The sequence below is a fragment of the Rosa chinensis genome, chromosome 1 (assembly GCF_002994745.2).
Source record: "Rosa chinensis cultivar Old Blush chromosome 1, RchiOBHm-V2, whole genome shotgun sequence".
Taxonomy (NCBI): Eukaryota; Viridiplantae; Streptophyta; class Magnoliopsida; order Rosales; family Rosaceae; genus Rosa; species Rosa chinensis.
The window spans coordinates 53775287-53798557 of NC_037088.1; the positions used below are offsets into that span (position 1 = coordinate 53775287).

Sequence of the window (23271 nt, forward strand, 5' to 3'; positions counted from 1 at the left end):
CTCACATCATGCAAATGCAAAATGTAACCATTTGCGTTGATGAACATGTTGGAATACATAAAATGTGATTAAGTGTAACATTATTTTTTTTTTGAGTTGAAAAGGTCATTCTTTTTTACTATTGAGCAAGCAGTACAATAATCATTTGTCCATAAGGCAGTCAGTAGAGGCCATTACATATAGCACACTCCTCACATAAGCATACTAAATAGCACACTTCTAGCACACACCCACTTTTTTTAATTAAACGCAAAAATAAGAAACAAAGTGATTTCAAAATTAAATAAATTACATATAAAGCCACTTGTTATTTATCGATCTTTTTCACTCAAAAAAGGTAAAAAAAATAGACCTACCATCCTTTCGTGAAAATGGATGGAGACCAAAAGCTAAAACATAAAATGGAAATCTAGAAATTCTAGAAGCCCAGAAGATCCAAGGTTGAATAGAAGTCCAACTTAATTGAAATTAATTAACATCTCTCACTCGTCGAATTAAATTCGAAGATTTGCCGTTTCCCTTTTTTTTTTGGGAGAATTGCCAACACGTTACTTATAACTCGTGTTGGTGATAAAATGGTTCAAAGTTCACAATTAGTTCCAACTCATTGTTCTATCTTTATCCTTTGTGCAATTTAAATATGATATTTATTGCAAATTAACTGGTCCAGGGCCTGCTTTACATTGCTGGCCGAGAAAAACAAGGAAAGGAATTCGTATTCTTAAATAACTCTTCTATCTTGTTTCAAAGTTTCCCTCTCCATTTTCTTTTGAACCTTTTGCTCCTTGGCTCTTTCTGTTTACACTGAAATTTCCGAAGCTATTTATTCTAAGGCGCTCATTGCTATGACAAACCATTCTAGTTAAAACCAGCTAAACCCTCTCTGCGGGAGACAAAAAGTCTCAAAGTCCATGCAATAACATGGCATTAAAGTCTGGAAGTGATCGCCGTTGTCCATGGCTGATTCTCCCTGCAACTCTTCTCATTGTCCTCCTTGCCTATGGAGCTCATGCTGAGGACATTTTTCTTCAATGGGACGTCGCCGTCGATACGAGTATCAGACCTGCATCCGTGGACCAACCGGTATGTATGAACAAATTAAACTATGTGTTATTTTCCAAGTTCGTATCCCTCTTCCACCTAATTCAAAAAATGAAAATGAAGATTTGTGTTTCAGCTCATAATCCATCTTTGTTGTTGTAAAATAGGTTATTACAATCAACGGGAAGTTTCCAGGGCCGCTTATCAATGCCACAACCAATGATATTGTTCATGTTAATGTGTTTAATAATATGGATGAAGAGCTGCTCATAACATGGTATGGCCAAATCTCTCATGATTTCTTGCACCTGACAATCATACTGAAATCAAAATATATATTAGAGGAAAAGTATAAGGAATTGAAACATTGTTGGAGTCTTGCATGCACTTAGGTAAGCACAAGTAGTGAGAGAGGGTGGAAATTAGGTTAAAATTACCGTAGGTCAATACTATGAGTAGCCCATCTTACACTTCTGAACTGTCAAGCCGGCACAACAAAAGTTTTTACTTGATCATCCAGATTGATAGATTGGTTACACTAGAGCAGCCAGTTTTTTTTTTTTTTTTTTAAATAGTAAAATAATTTCATCAACCTCTTTGAACATTAGAATATAACACTCGCACAACCCTTAAAATTAATGGCCGGCAATACCTGTGAGCTAATTACAAGCCCCTAAAGATTAAAGAATTCTATTGCAGGAATGGGATACAACAAAGGCTAAACTCTTGGCAAGATGGAGTTTCCGGAACAAATTGTCCCATTCAGCCTTTTACAAACTGGACGTATGTGTTCCAACTCAAGGATCAAATTGGTACTTTTTCCTACTTTCCCTCCATCAACTTCCTCAAAGCTGGTGGGGGATTCGGTCCGATTCAGATCCATAATCGTCCCATCATCCAAGTTCCATATCTGAAACCGGAAGCCGAGTTCGATCTTCTCATTGGTGATTGGTATGAGACGAGTTACAAGGTAAAAATTTTGCACCATGATAATGATCTATACATGTTATGCACAATGTTGATTTTGAATAACATAATATAATGTTTCATAAATATAACAGGATCTTAGATCCACACTCAGCAGCAAGCAAATGGCCGCCTACAATAGTACCCCTGATAAAATATTGATGAATGGAAAAGGATCATACGGGGATCCTCTAACAAAGGCGTATGAGTCCTTCACTGTTACATCAGGTACAAATGGGGGTTAGTTTAGTGTGTGTGTGTGTTATCGGACGATCTGATATGTCCTATTGTCGAATTGTCATTTACTGGCACTTGTTGCCGTAATACATCAAATGCAATATGTACTTATATAGGTAATTGCATCATTGATAACAGTCATTTGCTTATATTTTTGCAGGGAAGACATACCTAATTAGGATATCAAATGTTGGAAGTGCGTGGAGTTTGAATTTCTTGATTCAAAATCATCGAATGGTGCTGGTTGAAACAGAAGGATCCTATACTAATGAAATCACCTTGGATTCTCTTGATGTACATGTTGGACAGTCCTACTCTGTGCTTGTCACAGCTGATCAAGCCACTTCAGACTATTACATGGTAGCAACTCCTAAATTGCTTAAAATCACAGATATGACCAAATTTGGAATTGGTGTGCTGCACTATGATAGCTCCACCACAGCTGCTAGTGGACCTCTACCAATTGGCCCGGACCCTTTTGATATAGAACTATCCATCAATCAAGCCAACTCCATCAGGTAAACACAAAAACCAGCATTTGTTGCAAGGTTGCACTCTTCTCTTGTGTTTATGTGACGCAGTCGGAATGATAAACTAGGTTTACAAGCGATAAACCTAAACAAAGGGTTCTGGAGTCCACCAGAGATAAAAGAGAAAATACTCTATTTTATTGATAAACGATGATAAGATATGTTCTGCAGCCGCTTAAGGCTGCTTAAATAAGAGAAAATAAACCCTAGGGCGACTAACAATGAAACCTTAAAGCCCATGGGTAAAAACGAAAACAATCCAAAATAGACTAGAAAACCAAAATTCGGAAAAAATAGAAAAACGCAGTTTTGAGGCCCTAAACGATCCCGAAAGCCTGAAAAAGCCCACAGCTCGCGCGTGGCAAAGCCACGAGTCTTGTTCCTGGCGCGATTCCATTTCCGGAAAGCTATGGCGCGCCCCAATTGGACACCGAGCTCATTCGTGGCTACTAGTACCTTTTCGTTTTCCCCCTTTTGCGTGATCAAACTGCTCCTCGAATCAGGCTGCCATCCGTTCTGCATCATTATGTCTAGAATAACATTGTGCTTGGAGTTTGGATTAAACATTTTTCGTTTATCTTTACACTTAAAATCAATATTTATATATATATATATATATATAAATTAGCTAGAAATAAGCACGGAACCAGCATCCTCACATGAGCCATAATCGTTGTTACATATTCGTCTTACTAGGATTGAACTTTATTACTTGTGAAGGTGGAACCTGACTACAGGGGCAGCAAGGCCTAATCCACAAGGATCCTTCAACGTTCATAATGTGACACTATCACAGACATTCATACTAAGTGCATCAACAGCAGAGATTGATGGTGCACCCAAGTTTACTGTCAACAATGTGTCTTACTTAACCCCAGATACACCATTGAAGTTGGCTGATCACTTGGTCAACGGTTCTGGAGTTTACGAGCTTGATGAATTCTCTACTAACTCTACAAATGTTAAACCTGAGCGTGGAGTTTTTGTTGCAAGTGGGATACACAAAGGGTGGATAGAACTTGTTTTCCACAATGATTTGGAGGTCATGGACTCTTGGCACTTGGATGGCTTCGGATTCTTTGTTGTTGGGTAAGTACAAGTCTAATATATCATCAAGGAAACGTTCAGTTGTTAAACTTTTAAAGAGTTGCAACGACATGAAATGTTAGTGTACTTTCTGATACTGATATATATATTTTCAGCTACGGCCGTGGAAAGTGGAGTGCTAAGTCGCGCTCAACCTACAACGTTTATGATCCAGTGGTGCGTTCTACTATACAAGTGTACCCACGGAGGTGGAGTGCGGTTTATGCATACCTTGACAACACTGGAATGTGGAATTTGAGGTCACAGCACTTGAAAAATTGGTATTTGGGTGAAGAGCTATATGTGAGAGTCTATGATGCTGATCCCAACCCTGCAAAAGAGAGGCCTTCCCCTAATAACATTCTTCTTTGTGGTCAGCCTCATTGTTTGTTAAGATAATTTCCTTGTGTAACAAGCTAGGATATAACATTAATGATGGTTGCTTTTTTTCTTTTGCAGGAAAATTTGCCCCGCCCACTCCTCCTTCTGGACCGTCTGCACCTCCTCCAAAGCCATCTAGTGCACCATCTTTGCAAATTACAGCAGCAGGGTACGTACTAATCAGACAAACTAGCTAGCAACTGCTAATTCACTTGAATCAATTTTGATTATATGTTTTCCCAATACCAATTAATTTCTTGAGAACTCCTAGCTAGTCTCTTTCACATCTAACCTTTGCTTCTTACTCTTTGTAGGTCTCATATTGTCATTATCTGCATTATTGCAACATTCATTCAAATATCCAGAGGTTCATTCAACTTTTGATAAGGGGCCAAAGAGGACCTAGGTAGAAGTTAGGAAACTATTTTTTTTCCGAGGATAATTTAATTCATTGGCAAAAGTCCTATAATATATGATATATTTCTAATTAGTTCATGGATTATTTGTATATTATCCTATTAATTTATGATACAGAAGTCGGTTTCTGAGAACTACTAGTCTCCCATGAGATGTTTGGGCAAGTAGTTTGATGCTGCAGTCTCCAGCTTATCTCCTATATATACTCTTAAGTACTTAACTTAGTTTGTGGCAGCAAGATTGTTGGATGAGTACTATTAATTCCAAACCAACAAAGACATACTGTAATCAATCTATCTTGATCAATTTCAATATGACATATAGTCATATATGCTATACTTGGTTTCTTCTAATACAAGTATTAAGAATGCAATCACTTCAACAAAAGACTAAGAGATACTCTTATTTATGTGGTTTTTTTTTCTCTTCCTATCTGACCTTTAGTACCTGATGAACAGACTGGGTGGATGGTGCAGCATATGCTTGATTTTCCCTAGCCTTTAAAATGAGATGAATTCATCATGAACCTCGACGAATTAGTTTTTGTACCAGAACACTTCTAATGTGGATTCTGAATTCAAGACTTACTAAGAGATTCATTTTGGATACATATAGTTCAGGCTGAACCAAATGTGTACCACATTAAGCACAAAACTCTCTCTCTTTCCGCATATCAGAAGGATTAACCTTCAAACAAATAGCAATAACTTCTTGAGTCACGCTAGAAAATTATCCAGTTGAGCAAGTTCATAATTTCCTGTAGACTCTGTTTAGGGATTTTATGGCTCGTCCGCCTCAACAGTTGGCATTGGGTGCCGGCACAAGGGACAAATGTGACTGATCTCCAGGGACCAAACTATGCAATCTGCATGGTACTGGTGTTTGCAGGGTAAGCTAGTAATGAGTTCATCAAAAAATTCTGCAAAGTCCTCAAGACAAAAGGGCCACGATGGGGTGGATTTAATACCAGCTTCTTCCAAACTATCAAGTCTTATTGTCATCAAACCCTCAACTGATTATCTACTTGCAGGAATAAGATTGACCTTATACGTTTCAGTACATTCCCTCGTCACCCTATTATAGAGCACTCAACCTCAAGGATCTTGTGGCAAAGGCTACATACAATGAAATACTGAGTTAACTGAAACAAAACAATACCCAAAAGTCATATCTAAAGAGCCGCACCCTTGTTTCAATCACCCTCCTAAGAGAATTTCTTGAGATATTTGAGGGTAAGGAAAGATTCACATCTTTTAACACAAGTATGATGTTGTTATCTTTTCTCAACCACATCCATATATCTCATGGATCTATAAAATGATCATTCACGTCATGAACATATGGAAATACATAACATCATCTATCTACTCATAAAAATTTCCAATCTCACTAGGTCAAAATCATCAACAAGAGAGAGATGTTTTAAAGGCAAAGAGAAAAGATGCAGAGAGATGAATGAATGAGAATATGAGATACAGGGCTTCATTCTGTATTCTAAAGCTCCAATACATAGTAGATTTCTGAATTTCGAAACTACCCCTGTTTATGTCCAATCAAGGAATCTGGTTTAACGGTCTTTTACATTGGAACAGTTTCTGAATCCACCAGTTCGAGTTCTCTTCCTCATTTTGATCACCTGAAAGGCCACAACCTTTCCATCCACGAATTATAGCATAAGGTACGACTGATCTTGTTATTGCTAGATTCACGAATCACTATTACTTTCTAAGTTTTCTCGGTGGATTTTATTAAATTTGAAAGGAAATGTGATTCAAAGTTCAAATATTTTGTTCATGCTGAATTCACGGTTACTAATTTTAAAGTCTAGTGTTGACCATGATATTGATATGTCCATTTTGAACTTTCAAAGAAACTTTCTTTCTTAGTGTTTGGTTTTCTGGAACTTTAAAATGTTATCTTACTTTGTAACTAATGTATTGCTGAGTTCTGAAAGCATATCCATTCAATCATTTGGTCACTGATTAAATATGTTCAGTCTTTCTAGTCATGAGTGGTATGGTATGTTGTTTAAAGTTCATCAAAGTTTCTTTAGCATAGAAATCTGCACCAGAGGCCATGATAAGGCATTATCTAACTTCTCTCCATTATATTGGTCTTGATAAAGTATACATGTTTAAGTATGAAATATCCATATTCGTTTTAGTTCTTTATTCACCTGTATCTATAAAGGTACGAGTTCATTATTTGCTCGCTTGTGATTGACAACTTGTGTGGGTAGTAATTAATGTAGGAGGCCTGTATACCTTTGTTTCGAGATGAAAAGACACCAGATTCATCGATCTTAGCCGTAACTAGCCACATACAAGTGTCGTCGCTAGTTCTTTATCGTGGTACATATGACACCTCTGTCTGCTTCTGGTGATCCTGAAGGAACTAAAGCAATCTATCCTTGATGTTTCTGATCATCAGTACCACATTCATATGAAGATTTTCTCGCAAGGGTCAGATACTCAGAAACTTGCGTTACAGAGGTACACCATATGTACACAGTCACATATACTCATTGAAACTTTTTTTTTTTTTCCCTATATAAGAGAAACCCTTCACTCTACATTAGCCAATTTTTTTCCAGCTGAGCCATTAGGTACTTTGAATCTCTTTAATTTCTCTAAAATAGATTTTGGTTAACTTTCAGGCATTAGGTAATAAGCCCTGTCAAGATTGAAGTTAAAACCATGATAAACATTGTTTAATTAGGTCAAATGTAGGAACCTGGCTACCAAAACAATTGACATCCTGAGTATTTTAACAAGATATAAACTAGAGAGTTGGTCTGGGAAGTCTATTTTTGTTTGAGTGGATACATGAACTGATATCGGTTGCCTAAAGAACTATGACATTCCAGATAACCTGGATTAGGCTGAAGTTGTGACCTCTGTCTATGATGAGATTAATATTATGGTGTTAAATACAGATGCATTTGGCAGGATCCTCTAATAGTATTGACTGTGAAATGGGCATACAGCTTGCTTATGACAACCTGCGTGGAGAAATTTGGTTGGTGATTTTATGGAAGCTAGCATTGCCACGAAATTTGGTTGGTGAGTTTATGGAAGCTAGCATTGCCACTCAATATATGAAACTCTTTGGCTGCTGGGTACAAATAGATTATTAACCACTGATTATTGAGCCAAAACATATATGACTAATAATCCCTGGTGTGAGTTTTGCAATGGATTTCTGTAGAATGGGGAACATTGTGATTAGGGGTTTCTTGAAAGCTATTGCTGTTAAGCATACTATATTGTGAATCATAGATCGATGTACAGAAGTTGGAGGGTCATAGACAGTATCGTCATTAGTGCAGTCTATTTGAGCAAATGAAATGGTCCTGCAGTTGATGGACTTGTTGCCCAGCGACAAATTCTTATGTAAAGATAAGCACTCAGTCTCAAAAAGGGCAAGCTGTTATTGCCTTTTGAATAATGAATCTTACACATGCTTTATGTGGTATGGATGCTTCAGATATGAATTTAATCTTCATTTTCCACACTTTTTATTTAAGTTCAACATGAGGATATTGATTTTAATTCAGACAGGAGTTTAGCTGCAAACAGGCTTGCGTTCAAGTGATGTTAATGCTTTCATGAAAAGTAAATCATTAAATCTTCTGGTTTGACTATGTTGTTTGAAGTCAGTTCTACATTTCTAATCTAGTGTGGAGCTTAAAGTAAGGCTTGTATATTTATAATTGTTTCAGTATTTCAGCTACAGATTTGTGCTTAGAACGTAATGAATTCATATCTTTTGTTTTAAATGTATTTCTCATTAAATGTTTTCACACTTAAAACAGGTGGAAAGTTGCAGGAGGAATTGGAGATATTCATTTACTATCACTTATGTGATTGCATTCTTATCTGATTAACTATAACCTTCATGTCAAAGATGTGACCAAATTTGGCATTGGAAAGGAGCACTCGACCTACAACCTTTATGATCCCATGGTGTGCTCTACTGTACAAGTGTACCCAGGAGGGTGGAGCGCAGTTTATTCGTATACCTTGACAAACCTGGAATGTGAATTTGAGGTCACAACACTTGAAAAATTGGTATTTGGGTTAAGAGCTATATGTGAGAGTCTATGATGCTGATCCCAACCCTGTGAAAGAGAGGCCTTCCCCTGATAACATCCTTGTATGTGTTTCCTTGTGTAACAAGTCAGGATATAATCATATAATGCTAGATTGATTTTCTTCTTTTGTAGGAAAATTTGCCCGGCCGGCCACTCCCCATTGTGCACCATCTGCACCTCCTTCAAAGCCATCTAGTATGTGCATCATCTTTGCAACTTACACCAGCAGGATGCTAGTCAGACAAACTAGGTAGCCACTGCTAATTCACTTGAATAAATTTTGATTATATGTTTTCCCCAATGTCAATTCATTTCTTGAAACTTCCTAGATACTCTCTTTCACATCTAACCTTTGATTATGTGTTTTCCCCAATATGCATATTATCTGCAACATTCATTCAAATATCCAGAGGTTCATTCAACATTTCATATGGGGCCAAAGAAGACCCTAGGTAGGATTTAGGAAACTTTTTTTTAAATTTTTTTTAATATTTTTTTATGAGAGGACATTCAATTCATTGGACAGAGTCCTATGTCTAATTAGTTCATTGGTTATTTGTATATTGTCCTATTAATTTATGATACAGAAGTCAGTTTCTCAGAACTAGTTTAATGCTGCAGACTTTTTATCTCCTATAGTCCAAGTACTTCCTTAGTTTGTTGCAGCAAGATTCATGGAAGAGTACCACTAATTGCAGACCATCTAAGAAATAATCGATCGATCTTAATCAATTTCAATATGACATATATGCCTAGCTAGGATACTTGGTCTCTTTTTATATTTGAAAGTATTAAGAATACAATTACTTTCTAGAAGCATAAATATGTGGAAAGGCCGGAAATGTGAACAAAGAGGACAATTCTTCCAGGATCCTTGAGGAAAACTCTCTACAATTACTTTCTGATGTGTGAATATCTTGGCGAAACTACATGTTAGAAGTTGTGGGAGTAGTGATGGCAAGGATGATGTGATAGACTTGGATTCTGAATGAATTCAAGAGATTCATTTTCAATATGTATGTCAGTTTATCTATGAAATCAAGAGGTCGGGTGTACCACCATTAACACAGACTCTCTTTCAGCAAATCAGAAGGTTAATCAAAACCCTTGGGCCAAAATTGAAATAAAATAGAATCTGATGGATTCTTCTCTGATACCATAGAATGGTAAAGAACATGAGAGTGTTTGAGAGAATTTCTTATGTATTTCTTCTTTGAGTTCGATATTACATTTACATCAGTGTGTTTGAGAGAATTTCGTGTGTATTTCTTCTCTGAGTTCAATATTACATTTACATCAACTTATATTGACCACTTTGGCATTTGCCCTATACAATTCAAAGTAAATACGTGTATGGTGATTGTGAGCTTAGTACAATTCAAAGGCTCCTCCTTGTCTTGCTTTGTGCTTGTCTGCTCCACTGCTCCAGTCAGATGGAATCTAATCTGTTCTATGTCTTGGAGCATAAGGTTGTGCTTTGGCACTGATGTGAGCAGAGACCTGCATATTGTCTAGTCTTGGACCACTATTGCCTCTCAATCCCGTATCAGGATTGTTACCAAACTTCAATCCTGTAGTCTTGAGATCTTGATGAGGAGTGTCATCAGGTTCCAATCCTAAATTAGGATTGTTTTTACTTTCCAGTCCTATATGCTTAACAAGCTTTCCCTTCCATAGCCTCATAACAAAAATTTCCCGAGTCATCCTCAGTGATTGATCCCCTAGACTCTGTTTATTGCTCCTCCCCTTCCATGGTTGGCAATGGGTATCGTCACAAGGGACAAAGGTGACTGATCTCTAGGGACTGGACAATGCAATCTACATGATAGTGGTGTCTGCAGGGTAAGGTTGTAACCAGTTGATCAGTACATTCTGCAAAGTCCTCGAGACAAATAGCACATGATCCAAGATCTACTTCCAAAGTATCAAGTTTTATTTAATTTCTTCAAACTCTTGATCCATGCAAGATCTACTTGCAGGAATAAATTTGAGCTTATTTGTACCCCAATGGTCCTCATATACGATGTGCTCTTCTGCCACCCAATCAACGATCTCATGATAGTCAGCACTACCCAACAAGGACACGCTGATGTCCAATATATTCACAGTATATGGCCCATAATGGGGGATGTCGTCAATATCTTCAATATACTTCTGAACAAATTTCAGAACAATAGCTTCATGTTCTTCTGGTGGGACACCCATACGCAAAAGATGCTCAGCAATAAACTTTAATTTGGCTGGGCCAGGTTGGACAAGAAGTATCTGTTCATCTACGAGGGTTGGTTCACCATCCTGTGTGAAGTCTCGTGGATTATCATACCAAAACCGGCTTTGTTTGAAAAGACGTAGTATGACCAGAGTCCCTTCTCCCTCCTCCAATATTGGTACCGGTTGTCCTGAATCTACTTGCGACACTGTGCTATGAAAAATATGCCTCTCTGCGGACATGTTTGTACAACTGATATCTGATTATATCAAACTAGTAATGAGGGTGATGGACTATATAGGAGGCTTAGTCCTAAATCAACGAGGAGTAAGATCGAGTCTATATTCTACGAGGATAAGGAAAACAAGGACCAAGTGTTTAGGAAAAGCCCTTTTCTTCTAGGAGGATTAGGAAATCCCTCTCTTCTACCAATCCCTAAAGACCTTCCCACCCATCCCTCATACGCTCCTTGGCATTTGTCTTAAACTGGTTGATAAAAGACTTTTAGGAAAAAGTTATTTTGATTGTACAGAGATTAGTTATCAGACTAGTCTCAAAAGTATAATTTTTGAGTCTGAAATAACATTACCTTACGCTCCCAAACCAATTCTCAACCAGTCTCCTAGCTATTGCCCTATATATCTGGGAAATGACCCTCAACCAGTCTCCTAGCTATTTCCCTATATAGCTGGGAAATGACAAGTTTACCTAACAGCTTATCCGAAAAAGGAAGAACGAAACTTTTAAAATTCACAAACCCAACAGTCTCGGAAAATCCAAAGCAATGAGGTCGACAAAGCAAAAACAGATACCAGTAGAAAAAAGAAATCACCTTTAATTTCCTTATTCTGGGTACTATATATGAAACCTTCTTTGCAAATTAGTGGCAGGGTACTAATCAGACAAACTAGCTAGCCACTGCTAATTCACTCGAGTCAATTTTGATCATATGTTTTCCCAATACCAATTCATTTCTTGAAAACTCCTAGCTAGTCTCTTTCGCATCTAACCTTTGCTTCTTACTTTTTGTAGGTCTCATGTTGCCATTATCTGCATTAATGTTGCAATATTCATTCAAATATCCAGAGGTTCAATTCAACTTTCGATAAGGGGACAAAGAGGATCCTAGGTAGAAGTTAGGAAACTACTTTTTTCTGAGGATAATTCAATTCATTGGACCAAAACTCCTATAATATATCTAACTAGTTCATCGATTATTTGTATATTTGTCCTATTAATTTATGATACAGAAATCAGAAATCAGTTTCTCAGAAGTAGTTTATCTTAAGATGTCTGAGCAAGTACCATAATGCTGCAGTCTCCTTATCTCCTAGCTATACTCCAAGTACTTCCTCAGTTTGTTGCAACAAGATTCATGGAAGAGTACTACTGATTCCAGACCATCTAAGACATAATCAATCGATCTTGACCAATTTCAATATGACACATATGCTTAGGTTACCTGGTCTCTTTTCATATTTAGAAGTAGCAAGGATACAATCACTTTCTAGAAGCATAAATATGTTGAAAGGGCGGAAACGTGAACAAATAGGACGATCCAGGATCCTCAAGGAAAACTCTCTACTATGGGATCACTTTAATTTCTAGGAAATCTCTCTACCACCTCTCGAATGTTAAACCAGAGTGTGTGAATTTCTTGGGGAAATGATATGTTAGAAGTTGCAGAAGTAGTGATGGCAAGGATGAAGTGAATGTAAAATTGCAGATTCCTTTCTAAGGCTATTCATATGATGCATTTGTTGAATCCAAAGGACTAATTAAGCTATCTTCCTTTTGAGATGCACTTATTTGAAATAAACGGCGGCATATACTCAAATCCACTAGCCTTTAAAAACAGAACCTGGCAGACTAGGTTTTTGTACCAAAACACTTATAATGTGGATCCTGAATGACTTGAAAATAGATTCATTTTTAATATGGATGTTTAGTTTAGCTCTGAAATCAAATGTGTACAGTGTACCACAATAAACACAAACTCTCCTTCAGCAAATCAGAAGGCTCAACCCCTTCAAACAAATAATCAAAATCCTTGGGCCAAAGTTAAAATAAAATCCAGCCTGATGGATTCTATCTGGTAAACAAAGCAATTGCTATAAAATACAGTCGGGAGGATTAACTCTCCCTTTCATTTATTTCTGGTCAAAAGAAAAACAACTAAAATACAGTCGGGAGGATCAACTCTCCCTTTCATTTTTTTTTTCTTTCTTCTGGTTAAATGATAAATAACTAAAATACAGTCAGAAGGGAGAACTACTCCTTTCCATAGCCGAGTCATCCTTAGTTATTGATCCAGTTGAGCGGGATCAACTCCATTTATTGCTAATCCGCTTCCACAATTGGCATTGGGTATCGGCACAAGGGACAAAGGTGACTGATCCGGGGACTGGACAATGCAATCTTCATGATACAGGTGTTTGCAGGGTAGGGTTGTAACCATTTGATCAGTACATTCTGCAAAGTCATCGAGACAAATAGCACATGCATGATGGGATGAGTCTGATAACAGACTCTTCCAAACTATCAAGTGTTGTTTTCTTCAAACTCTTGATCGATGATCTACTTGCAGGAATAAAATTGACCCTATTACGGTACTCGTCCTCAAATAGGATTGTTTCTGCTGCAACCCGATCAATAATGTCATGATATTATGCAGTACCCAATAAGACCACAGTGATGTCCAGTATATTCACAGTAGTAGGCAAACGATTGGCTACATCAAACAAAAGCCGCTCAAATATTTTGCCAGAAATAGCTTCGTATTCTTCTTGTGGCACACCTGTACCCAAAAGATACTCGCGAACAATGCTTGTTGGGCTGGAGCAATAGCCGAGCAGACGTCCTTTTTCAGCCACGAAAGTTGGTTCACCATCCGTTGTAAAGTCTGCTGGATCATCGTACCAAAACCGGGTTTGCTTGAAGAGACATAGATGGATCGGAGGGAAACAGGACATACTGGGTACCTTGTTTCTACTTGCAACGCTGTGCTAGCAAATATATGCCTCTCTGTGGACATTCTTGAAGAACTGATATTCAAGGAAAGAAGGGAGAGTAAGGCAGTTGTGACTTGTGAGGGCGAGGGATTATATAACTAGCGCAATTAGAGTCTCTTCTACAAGGACTAGGAAAACACCCTAAAATTACCTCTATTCTACAAAGATTAGGAAAAGAAAAAAGATTCATAATTTATGAAAGGGTAAAAGGGCTATAAACCAAAACCAACAAGGATTAGGAAATTGGTGTGTACAGAAATTACTTCCGCCAGTTAGAAAGTTAATTCTAAGTTAATCTCAGTCTCCCAATTTGTAATCACACTCTGACCCGACCGCCGATTAACATACTTACAAAGTCGGGAACCGAGGGAAACAATAACTATATTCACAATTCACAAAACCCAACAATCGAATTCACACATAACTCCAATTCATGAGACACTTCTTTTTTTGACAACTAATTCATGAGACACTTCACAGAGGATAACATTCAGCAAATCTATAACAATGCACAGATGCAAGTACAAAAAAGAAATCACCTTTTATTAGCCTGGGAATTGACAAATTCGAAGGCTTGCAATTGCACGGTCAACCTGTATGCATCTAAACCAATCCAGAATTACCCAAAACGAAGCAGTTATTCTGAGATAATCAGAGAAGCAAAAAGTCTCCACTCATTGTTTATCAAACAGATGCCCGGGCCCAATTCGATCCGGTTCGGTTTAAATTTAAAAACTCAGCCCAAACTGTATTGTTTTTTACCGAACTAAACCGCAACTTTACCCTCATTTAGTTTACGGATTTTGAATCAAACACATTCATTTCCTACGTTTGGTAAGCACCAGAATGGTAAAGAAGAAATAGTTGGGGGAAAGTTGTGGCCCGTTGCTGGTTTATGATTTAACCATCTGTAGCCTTATTGGTGTTCTAATGATAAGGGATCACTTATTAGATCCACTTTTCGATCACATATCCATATTTCAACCGTTCAATTTTTAGATCTATATGAGTAGATCACCTCTGCAAAATTTTCAGCCAAATTGATAATCGTTAAGACATTCATAACTCCGTTTTACAATTATATACATGAATGATTCAGGTTGGACAGACTTGTTTCGTTCATTGATTTAATCTAGTTCGATACCTTAGCGATCATCAATTTGACTAAAATTTGTAGAAGTAAGATATATACATTAGAGCCTAAAATTTAAATGGTCGAGATGCCGAAATGAAATGACAAAAAATGATCTCTCACTACAAGGAACATGTTTGTGTGTGTGTGTGTGTGTTATTGACTTGTAATTACTGTAATCCGACGCTACTATGGTCAATAACCATGATGCTAGTACAGTAGAGGTTAATAGATTTAGTCCGCCACAGATAGGAGAGGACTACACCATACTCTAAGATGTGTTCAGCATCGAAATGTTAGCACCATTCTTGACAACAATATGCGCCTAGGCGGCATGATAACAATGATGGACAACTTGGGTCAGATTGGAACTGCATTAGGATACTCAATGGGAAGTATAAGCACATTTGTAAAGGTTATGGGTAGGGCTGTCAATTCCGACACGACTCGATAACACGACTGGAAACCCCACGAAATAAAGCTGGTTGAACCCGCACGATTAAAAAACGGGTCGACAGCGGGTCAACCCGGCATGACCCATTTAATAAACAGGTCGGCCACGGGTCAACCCGTCAACACAAAGTGAACACGTATAACGATTATACTATACTTTTTCTTGAAATTTTGGACATTAGGAGTATTTGATCCTAAAATTGGACAATTTGAAATATTTTACTTCATCATTATTGGATTTAATTATTTTTGAATTACATATAATTATTTATATTCTTCGTCTTATGGAGTTTTTAGTAAATTTAATCAATTTATGCATTTTTTTAGTTACACGACACGACCTATTTATTAAATGGGTTAAATTTGTTGGAAATGAGTAACCCGTTTAATAAATAGGTTGGGTTTAGGCTTAAATTTTAGACACTATTAATAAATAGGTTGGGTTTAGGCTTAAATTTTAGACACTATTAATAAATTGGTTAGGTTTGGGTTTGTCTCTTGTGACAAGACATATACCTTGATCCGACATGAACCCAACCCGACACGACCCATTGACATGAGTTCGATTCTCACTAATATATATAAGGTGTGTTAGGCTAAGGGGGAAAAAAAGAGAAGAGTATAAGCACATTTGTGTCACTCACAAGCATATGGGATTACCTGGGGAAGTAATTGTATACTCTCAGAAATCTACATCACAAAATGCAAGTGTCCCAGACCTCTCATTTTCACTCTATCCCTCTTGCTATCATGCATATCACCTTCTGATTGAGTTCAATGTCCCAAACGGTCTCTGTGGCTTCGATAATCATCGAGTTTTGGTTTGGTCGACATTGGCCACTGATATTTTCAGCTACTTTTGAATTTTTCGGCCTTAAGCACAGCTCTACTCTGAAGCCTGAACAATGTTGCTGCTGTATTGTGGTCATTATAGAGCTCCTTCAACTAATCGAAGACCCTGCCAATCCATAAATCTCCCAGGTTCATGTTTACTTCCTAGTACCATTAAAGATGAAGAATGTGTAGTTTGTAGATCGACTGCCGGATGGGCAGATACACTATTTTACTTGTATTATATAAGTCATTTAATTGGTGGTGAAGTAAAAAGAAGGATCCGTAGAACATTTAAGGGATTTGTATGTTCAGCATTCAGGGTGTATTAATGTTAGGAAAATCTTTGATTCTTTTGCTTTCCAACATGGCTAGCCTTTCCAAAAGCCACAGTCGAATTGGTCTTTAGAATGGGAAAACCCAGGTCTGCTATACTACTACTCAAAGCTTTCTGCATTTGCAGATGCAGGAAACCTATCCAGTGTTGTTGTCTGCAAAAAGCTGAAAGTAATTGGAAATTTTTGCTATTATCACCCACTATCTGCAAGTAGAAAACGGATCCAGGTCTGATAATAATAGCCAACATTTCAAGTAATCTTCCACTATACTACAGCAAGAAACATATACCAACTAAAGGAATTTGGTTTGCTTTTTGAAGAAAATTCAAAGCCCATCCACCAACAAACACTTCTCTAGCTGACAAAACAACAATGAATTTACATTTTAGACTCTAGCATAGACAAAATTAACTTTGTATAGACGCCTACTAGAAACGAAAGAGTGCCAGACCCCCCAAAATACAGCTCCACAAAATATGTCAACTGTTTTTTCCCTCAACTCTGATCCAGCAGAAAAAATCCACATCCTGACTAATTTATTAATGCTTTATGCTTCATCACAGCTCTGAGATCACGGCAAACAAGATCAACAAAACTACGCGGCATAGCAATCATCCACTTTCCTCGAGTAACATTAGGACCAGGGATGAATGTCGCGGTTTCAACATTACACACTCCTGCACCAACTGCCGCTGTTGCAGCCCTAATAGTAGCATTAGCAAATTTTGTAACATGGGACCAAGTAACACTATGTTGAATATATATTTGTAAAATTTTGATTGCTTCTACTTTGTATTTGAACAAAATATAATCGAAACCACAACTTCTTGATTTGATTAATTTGCAGTAGCAAATGAAGCATGAACAGATCAACTTAACCCAGCAAACTTGTGTACTTGAGTTTCTGAACTTGTTCACCCTTTTACATCAACGAACATTTCCATTCTATAGGGTACAAGATTAACCTACAAAATATCTAAGATGAAAGCATATTAAACTAGATTAAAAGTACTTTAGATACAAAATATCTAGCTTAATTTGAGTGGAGCAAACAGTAATGCAAGTAGCTGTAAAAATATCTTTCACCGCAACATGTTTCGCGACAGCGAACAGACTCAACATTCGCAAACAGACTTAGTTATTCCGCGAACTATTATTCGCGAACACTACTTCTCAGCGAACTCGCGACTTACTAATCCCCGCAGTGATGTCATCCTTGCGAACGCACTTTTAGCGAACATTCGCGGCGAACTCACTTCGCGAACTTTTCTCCGTGGTGACTTTATCTCTCAAACGCACTCATCTCGCGAACGCACTTTAATGAACATTCGCGGATGGAGCAGGAAAACATTAATTCTATCACACTATTGGAGAGCTTTCTGAGAAAATTCAGCTTTTCTTGCAGATGTGCAGCACGCTCAACCCCCAACTTCTCACCATGAACTTCAGCTATCAACTCTGTGCTTGAAGTCTCGATCACATAAGTAGATATACCCAATTTTTTTTGCAACTTCAACGGCAAGAAGAGTAGCAGATGCCTCGCCATCCAAAGGGGATTCAAAAAAGGTGGTCTTGCAAAGACATGCTTGAATTTCTGCTGAAGAACTCCTAACTAATGCAGCTAGAACACATCTGGTATCCAACTTCCTCCACAATGAATCAATATTAATCTTCATTATACCATCCAATGGAGCAGTCCAACAATCAAGCCTGAACAGAAAAAAGAAAAGGAGAGTATGAACCAGCATTCACTTGACAAGAAATGCAGTAAGCAAGGTTCAGATTTAGTTAAATTGAGATGCCAGAGTTCAGTTTCCTATCTGATTTCATGGGTTGTGAAAGAGTTTAGTTCATTGAGAAGCTAGAGTTAAATTGACACAGGGACGTGGTAAAAGTAACCGACAACCAAACTCCAAAATGATCATCCATTCAATCACTCCAAACAAATATGCCACATATAATTGCAACTGTATATCATTAGAAAGGATGCAAAAAGATCATCCATTCGAACACTACAAACAACCAGACTACAAAATGATCATTCAACTACAAACACAGATCATATCTCATTCTAAACAAACCAAGCAGTTACCAAATTTTGTATTTCTGCTTGGCAACAAAAAATATTTGACCTAGGCAGCTAAGACTGAAGAAAAGATGGACCAGCTGAAGAAAACCTGAAATTTGTATCAGAACAACACAACCGGAAGACAGGTACAAATTACAGATTCATATATCATCAAGACCTAAGCTAACAACACTATTCAACAGTAAGTATGGGATCCATTGGACAAAGTTTAAAATTCAATCAAACCAGTACTTGACTAACAATACTAGCAAAAACTTGAATTGCCTTAGCATCTCAAACAACACAAATACCAAATACTTAAGATACATAAAGACTGATACGCTAAAAGCAAGCATATAATTTAAGCCTAAAAATGTCATCGTTAGTATATAGTAAATAAGGATCGTTCTATTCCGGAGATTGAGGGTACACCTGTCATTGTAAAATAAATAAAGAATTAAAATAAAAACAAAGTATAATATTTACAAAAATATAAATAAGTAACAAAAATAAGGGGGGTTTAGATTTAGGTTTTCAAAAATTAAAATAAATAAAAGAAAGAAAATACAAAAACACATGTACAAGAATGAAACGTAAGAAACAAAAATCAAAACCAATTCCATGTAATCAAATTCGACTCAAACCCTATAATGGATCATCTAAGTCATGAGAAAGAAGTTGATCATGTGAAACATTCGAAGCAAATGATTTCTCATATTTTACTTTCCTTTACTAATTAATCTAAATGAAAGCACCTAGATTAATCCTATTAAACATGCAATCAAAGTCTATAAAGCTAGCTAATCAATACATGTCCAACGCAATAAGCATAGAGAAAGGTTATCAACTTAAGTGCACAACCTAGTATGAATAAGTTCATCTATTTGCAATCCTCTTCAATTGAATTTGACCTTTGTCCAAAGCCTTTACTACTTATGAAATAGGTTCACAAAACTATTAGGTGAATTGTTTACCTAAATCTAGCACCAATTACATGCATATATCCTAAGTTGGCCACTAAAGAACATAAACATATAAAAGTTTTCTGTAAAGAAAATTCAATCGAACAAACTCACATAAGCAACTTAGAATCACAATCATGGAATTCGAAATCTTTATTTCAACATAGAATTGGGCTTAAACATTGCCCTAAATGTTATTGTTAACTAGAAACAAGTTCCTACGAATTCAAACAAGGAAAACCAAAAGGTTACAAGGAAAAAGATCGAATTACACCGTGAGTGGAGATGGAGATGGAGAGCTTGAACGTTGGACTCTTGAATCTTGGAAGAAAGCCTTCAAGGTTGATGATGAAGGCTATGTCTTCACGGCTCCTTCTTCTTCTTCCTCTCCTTGCTTGAAAACGCAGAACTTGCAATTAGAGAATGGAGAGAGCTTTCTGACGTTATGGAAGTATTTTCTGAATGCGAGAATGTAGAACGTCAAGCCTAGGGGGGAGTTTATATAGGGGACGTGAACTTGATCTCCAAGCTTCATGAATCTTCTTTTATTTTTCCAAAGATTTATTTAATAATTCCACACAGCTTCGACCAATCACGTAGCGCCATGTCAGCTTTGTTGTGTCACCCAACCAATCAAAAGGCTCCAAAATAAAGTCCATATCCCTTAAAATATATTATTGCCGAAATATATAAGATTTTTTCTGATTTCCTTCACCAATTTCGGCCAAAATATCTTTAGAAAAAGTAGGGAACGAATCTAGACTTGTTTTGAACATTTTCTTGTTGCACACACTTCATCTTTCCTTAAAACTCTCCCTAGAAAATCTCCAACGTAATCTCTTGATCATCTCATTGTTTAATTTTACCCCAAACAATAAATCAGTAATGATCATCTCATTGTTCTAGCATTCTTGTAAATTAGTGTTGTTATATGTCTTAAGACACCAAAAATGTTTTTGACATCATGAGATCAGTAATATATTTCATCAGTTATTGGCTGAAATAACTAAACTAGTTCGCTACTTAATTAATTGACAGATTTGAAGAAGCTCTTCATGTTATAAGGGCTTTAGACACAAAAACTTCCTCAAGGATGGTAAAAGGCAGATTATACAGTTCTACGAGCCTTTTGCACTTACTGTTACTGCAATTGGTTGGCCAACAGGCACATCCTTTGAACCCTCAAGTGCTAGTATTTTTGCCAAGTAACTGCAACCAAAATCCATTACAATAAAATAACGAGATCTCAAAGGATTTTGGTATTCAGAAAATGATTTAATATATTAACTTGCTAAAAGAAATGTTAAACACCATGTGGTAAATGAAAATCGGATTAACATTACAAAGAAATTTAGAATTCCGCTAGTTACTTACCCAAAATAATAATGTTGATTCTAGAAACCCAATTTCACTCTCAAAAAACAAAATACCCTGAAATCAAATATAATGAACAAAGTTTAAGCTTCAATCAAACCAGTACTTGACTAACAATACTAGCAAAAACTTGAATTGCCTTAGCATCTCAAACAACACAAATACCAAATACTTAAGATACATAAAGACTGATACGCTAAAAGCAAGCATATAATTTAAGCCTAAAAATGTCATCGTTAGTATATAGTAAATAAGGATCGTTCTATTCCGGAGATTGAGGGTACACCTGTCATTGTAAAACAAATAAATAATTAAAATAAAAACAAAGTATAATATTTACAAAAATATAAATAAGTAACAAAAATAAGGGGGTTTAGATTTAGGTTTTCGAAAATTAAAATAAATAAAAGAAAGAAAATACAAAAACACATGTACAAGAATGAAACGTAAGAAACAAAAATCAAAACCAATTCCATGTAATCAAATTCGACTCAAACCCTATAATGGATCATCTAAGTCATGAGAAAGAAGTTGATCATGTGAAACATTCGAAGCAAATGATTTCTCATATTTTACTTTCCTTTACTAATTAATCTAAATGAAAGCACCTACATTAATCATATTAAACATGCAATCAAAGTCTATAAAGCTAGCTAATCAATACATGTCCAACGCAATAAGCATAGAGAAAGGTTATCAACTTAAGTGCACAACCTAGTATGAATAAGTTCATCTATTTGCAATCCTCTTCAATTGAATTTGACCTTTGTCCAAAGCCTTTACTACTTATGAAATAGATTCACAAAACTATTAGGTGAATCGTTTACCTAAATCTAGCACCAATTACATGCATATATCCTAATTTGGCCACTAAAGAACATAAACATATAAAAGTTTTCTGTAAAGAAAATTCAATCGAACAAACTCACATAAGCAACTTAGAATCACAATCATGGAATTCGAAATCTTTATTTCAACATAGAATTGGGCTTAAACATTGCCCTAAATGTTATTGTTAACTAGAAACAAGTTCCTACGAATTCAAACAAGGAAAACCAAAATGTTACAAGGAAAAAGATCGAATTACACCGTGAGTGGAGATGGAGATGGAGAGCTTGAACGTTGGACTCTTGAATCTTGGAAGAAAGTCTTCAAGGTTGATGATGGAGGCTATGTCTTCACGGCTCCTTCTTCTTCTTCCTCTCCTTGCTTGAAAACGCAGAACTTGCAATTAGAGAATGGAGAGAGCTTTCTGACGTTATGGAAGTATTTTCTGAATGCGAGAATGTAGAACGTCAAGCCTAGGGGGAGTTTATATAGGGGACGTGAACTTGATCTCCAAGCTTCATGAATCTTCTTTTATTTTCCAAAGATTTATTTAATAATTCCACACAGCTTCGACCAATCACGTAGCGCCATGTCAGCTTTGTTGTGTCACCCAACCAATCAAAAGGCTCCAAAATAAAGTCCATATCCCTTAAAATATATTATTGCCGAAATATATAAGATTTTTTCTGATTTCCTTCACCAATTTCGGCCAAAATATCTTTAGAAAAAGTAGGGAACGAATCTAGACTTGTTTTGAACATTTTCTTGTTGCACACACTTCATCTTTCCTTAAAACTCTCCCTAGAAAATCTCCAACGTAATCTCTTGATCATCTCATTGTTTAATTTTACCCCAAACAATAAATCAGTAATGATCATCTCATTGTTCTAGCATTCTTGTAAATTAGTGTTGTTATATGTCTTAAGACACCAAAAATGTTTTTGACATCATGAGATCAGTAATATATTTCATCAGTTATTGGCTGAAATAACTAAACTAGTTCGCTACTTAATTAATTGACAGATTCCTTCATGTTATAAGGGCTTTAGACACAAAAACTTCCTCAAGGATGGTAAAAGGCAGATTATACAGTTCTACGAGCCTTTTGCACTTACTGTTACTGCAATTGGTTGGCCAACAGGCACATCCTTTGAACCCTCAAGTGCTAGTATTTTTGCCAAGTAACTGCAACCAAAATCCATTACAATAAAATAACGAGATCTTAACGGATTTTGGTTTTCAGAAAATGATTTAATATATTAACTTGCTAAAAGAAATGTTAAACACCATGTGGTAAATGAAAATCAGATTAAC

At 36.6% G+C, this 23271-nt stretch overlaps 1 protein-coding gene and 2 long non-coding RNA genes across 3 annotated transcripts; 1 reads left to right on the plus strand and 2 right to left on the minus strand.

Moving 5' to 3' along the window:
- The first annotated feature begins 658 nt into the window (after positions 1-658).
- Positions 659-4685, plus strand: LOC112182251 (monocopper oxidase-like protein SKU5). The gene is made up of 9 exons (XM_024320690.2): positions 659-1083; positions 1209-1318; positions 1741-2011; positions 2103-2235; positions 2405-2762; positions 3495-3863; positions 3977-4233; positions 4320-4410; positions 4556-4685. The coding sequence occupies exons 1-9, from the start codon at positions 922-924 to the stop codon at positions 4623-4625; spliced, it is 1821 nt and encodes a 606-aa protein (XP_024176458.1). The 5' UTR covers positions 659-921; the 3' UTR covers positions 4626-4685.
- Positions 4686-12938: 8253 nt separating this feature from the next.
- On the minus strand, positions 12939-14726 carry LOC112182256. Its single transcript, XR_002929369.2, has 2 exons — positions 14511-14726; positions 12939-14004 (listed from the first exon to the last, which is right to left on the minus strand). It is a non-coding gene; the product is annotated as an uncharacterized LOC112182256 (long non-coding RNA).
- Positions 14727-19778: 5052 nt separating this feature from the next.
- LOC121052658 lies at positions 19779-22398 on the minus strand. The gene is made up of 3 exons (XR_005809721.1): positions 22217-22398; positions 21130-21186; positions 19779-20964 (listed from the first exon to the last, which is right to left on the minus strand). It is a non-coding gene; the product is annotated as an uncharacterized LOC121052658 (long non-coding RNA).
- Between the last annotated feature and the right edge of the window lie 873 nt (positions 22399-23271).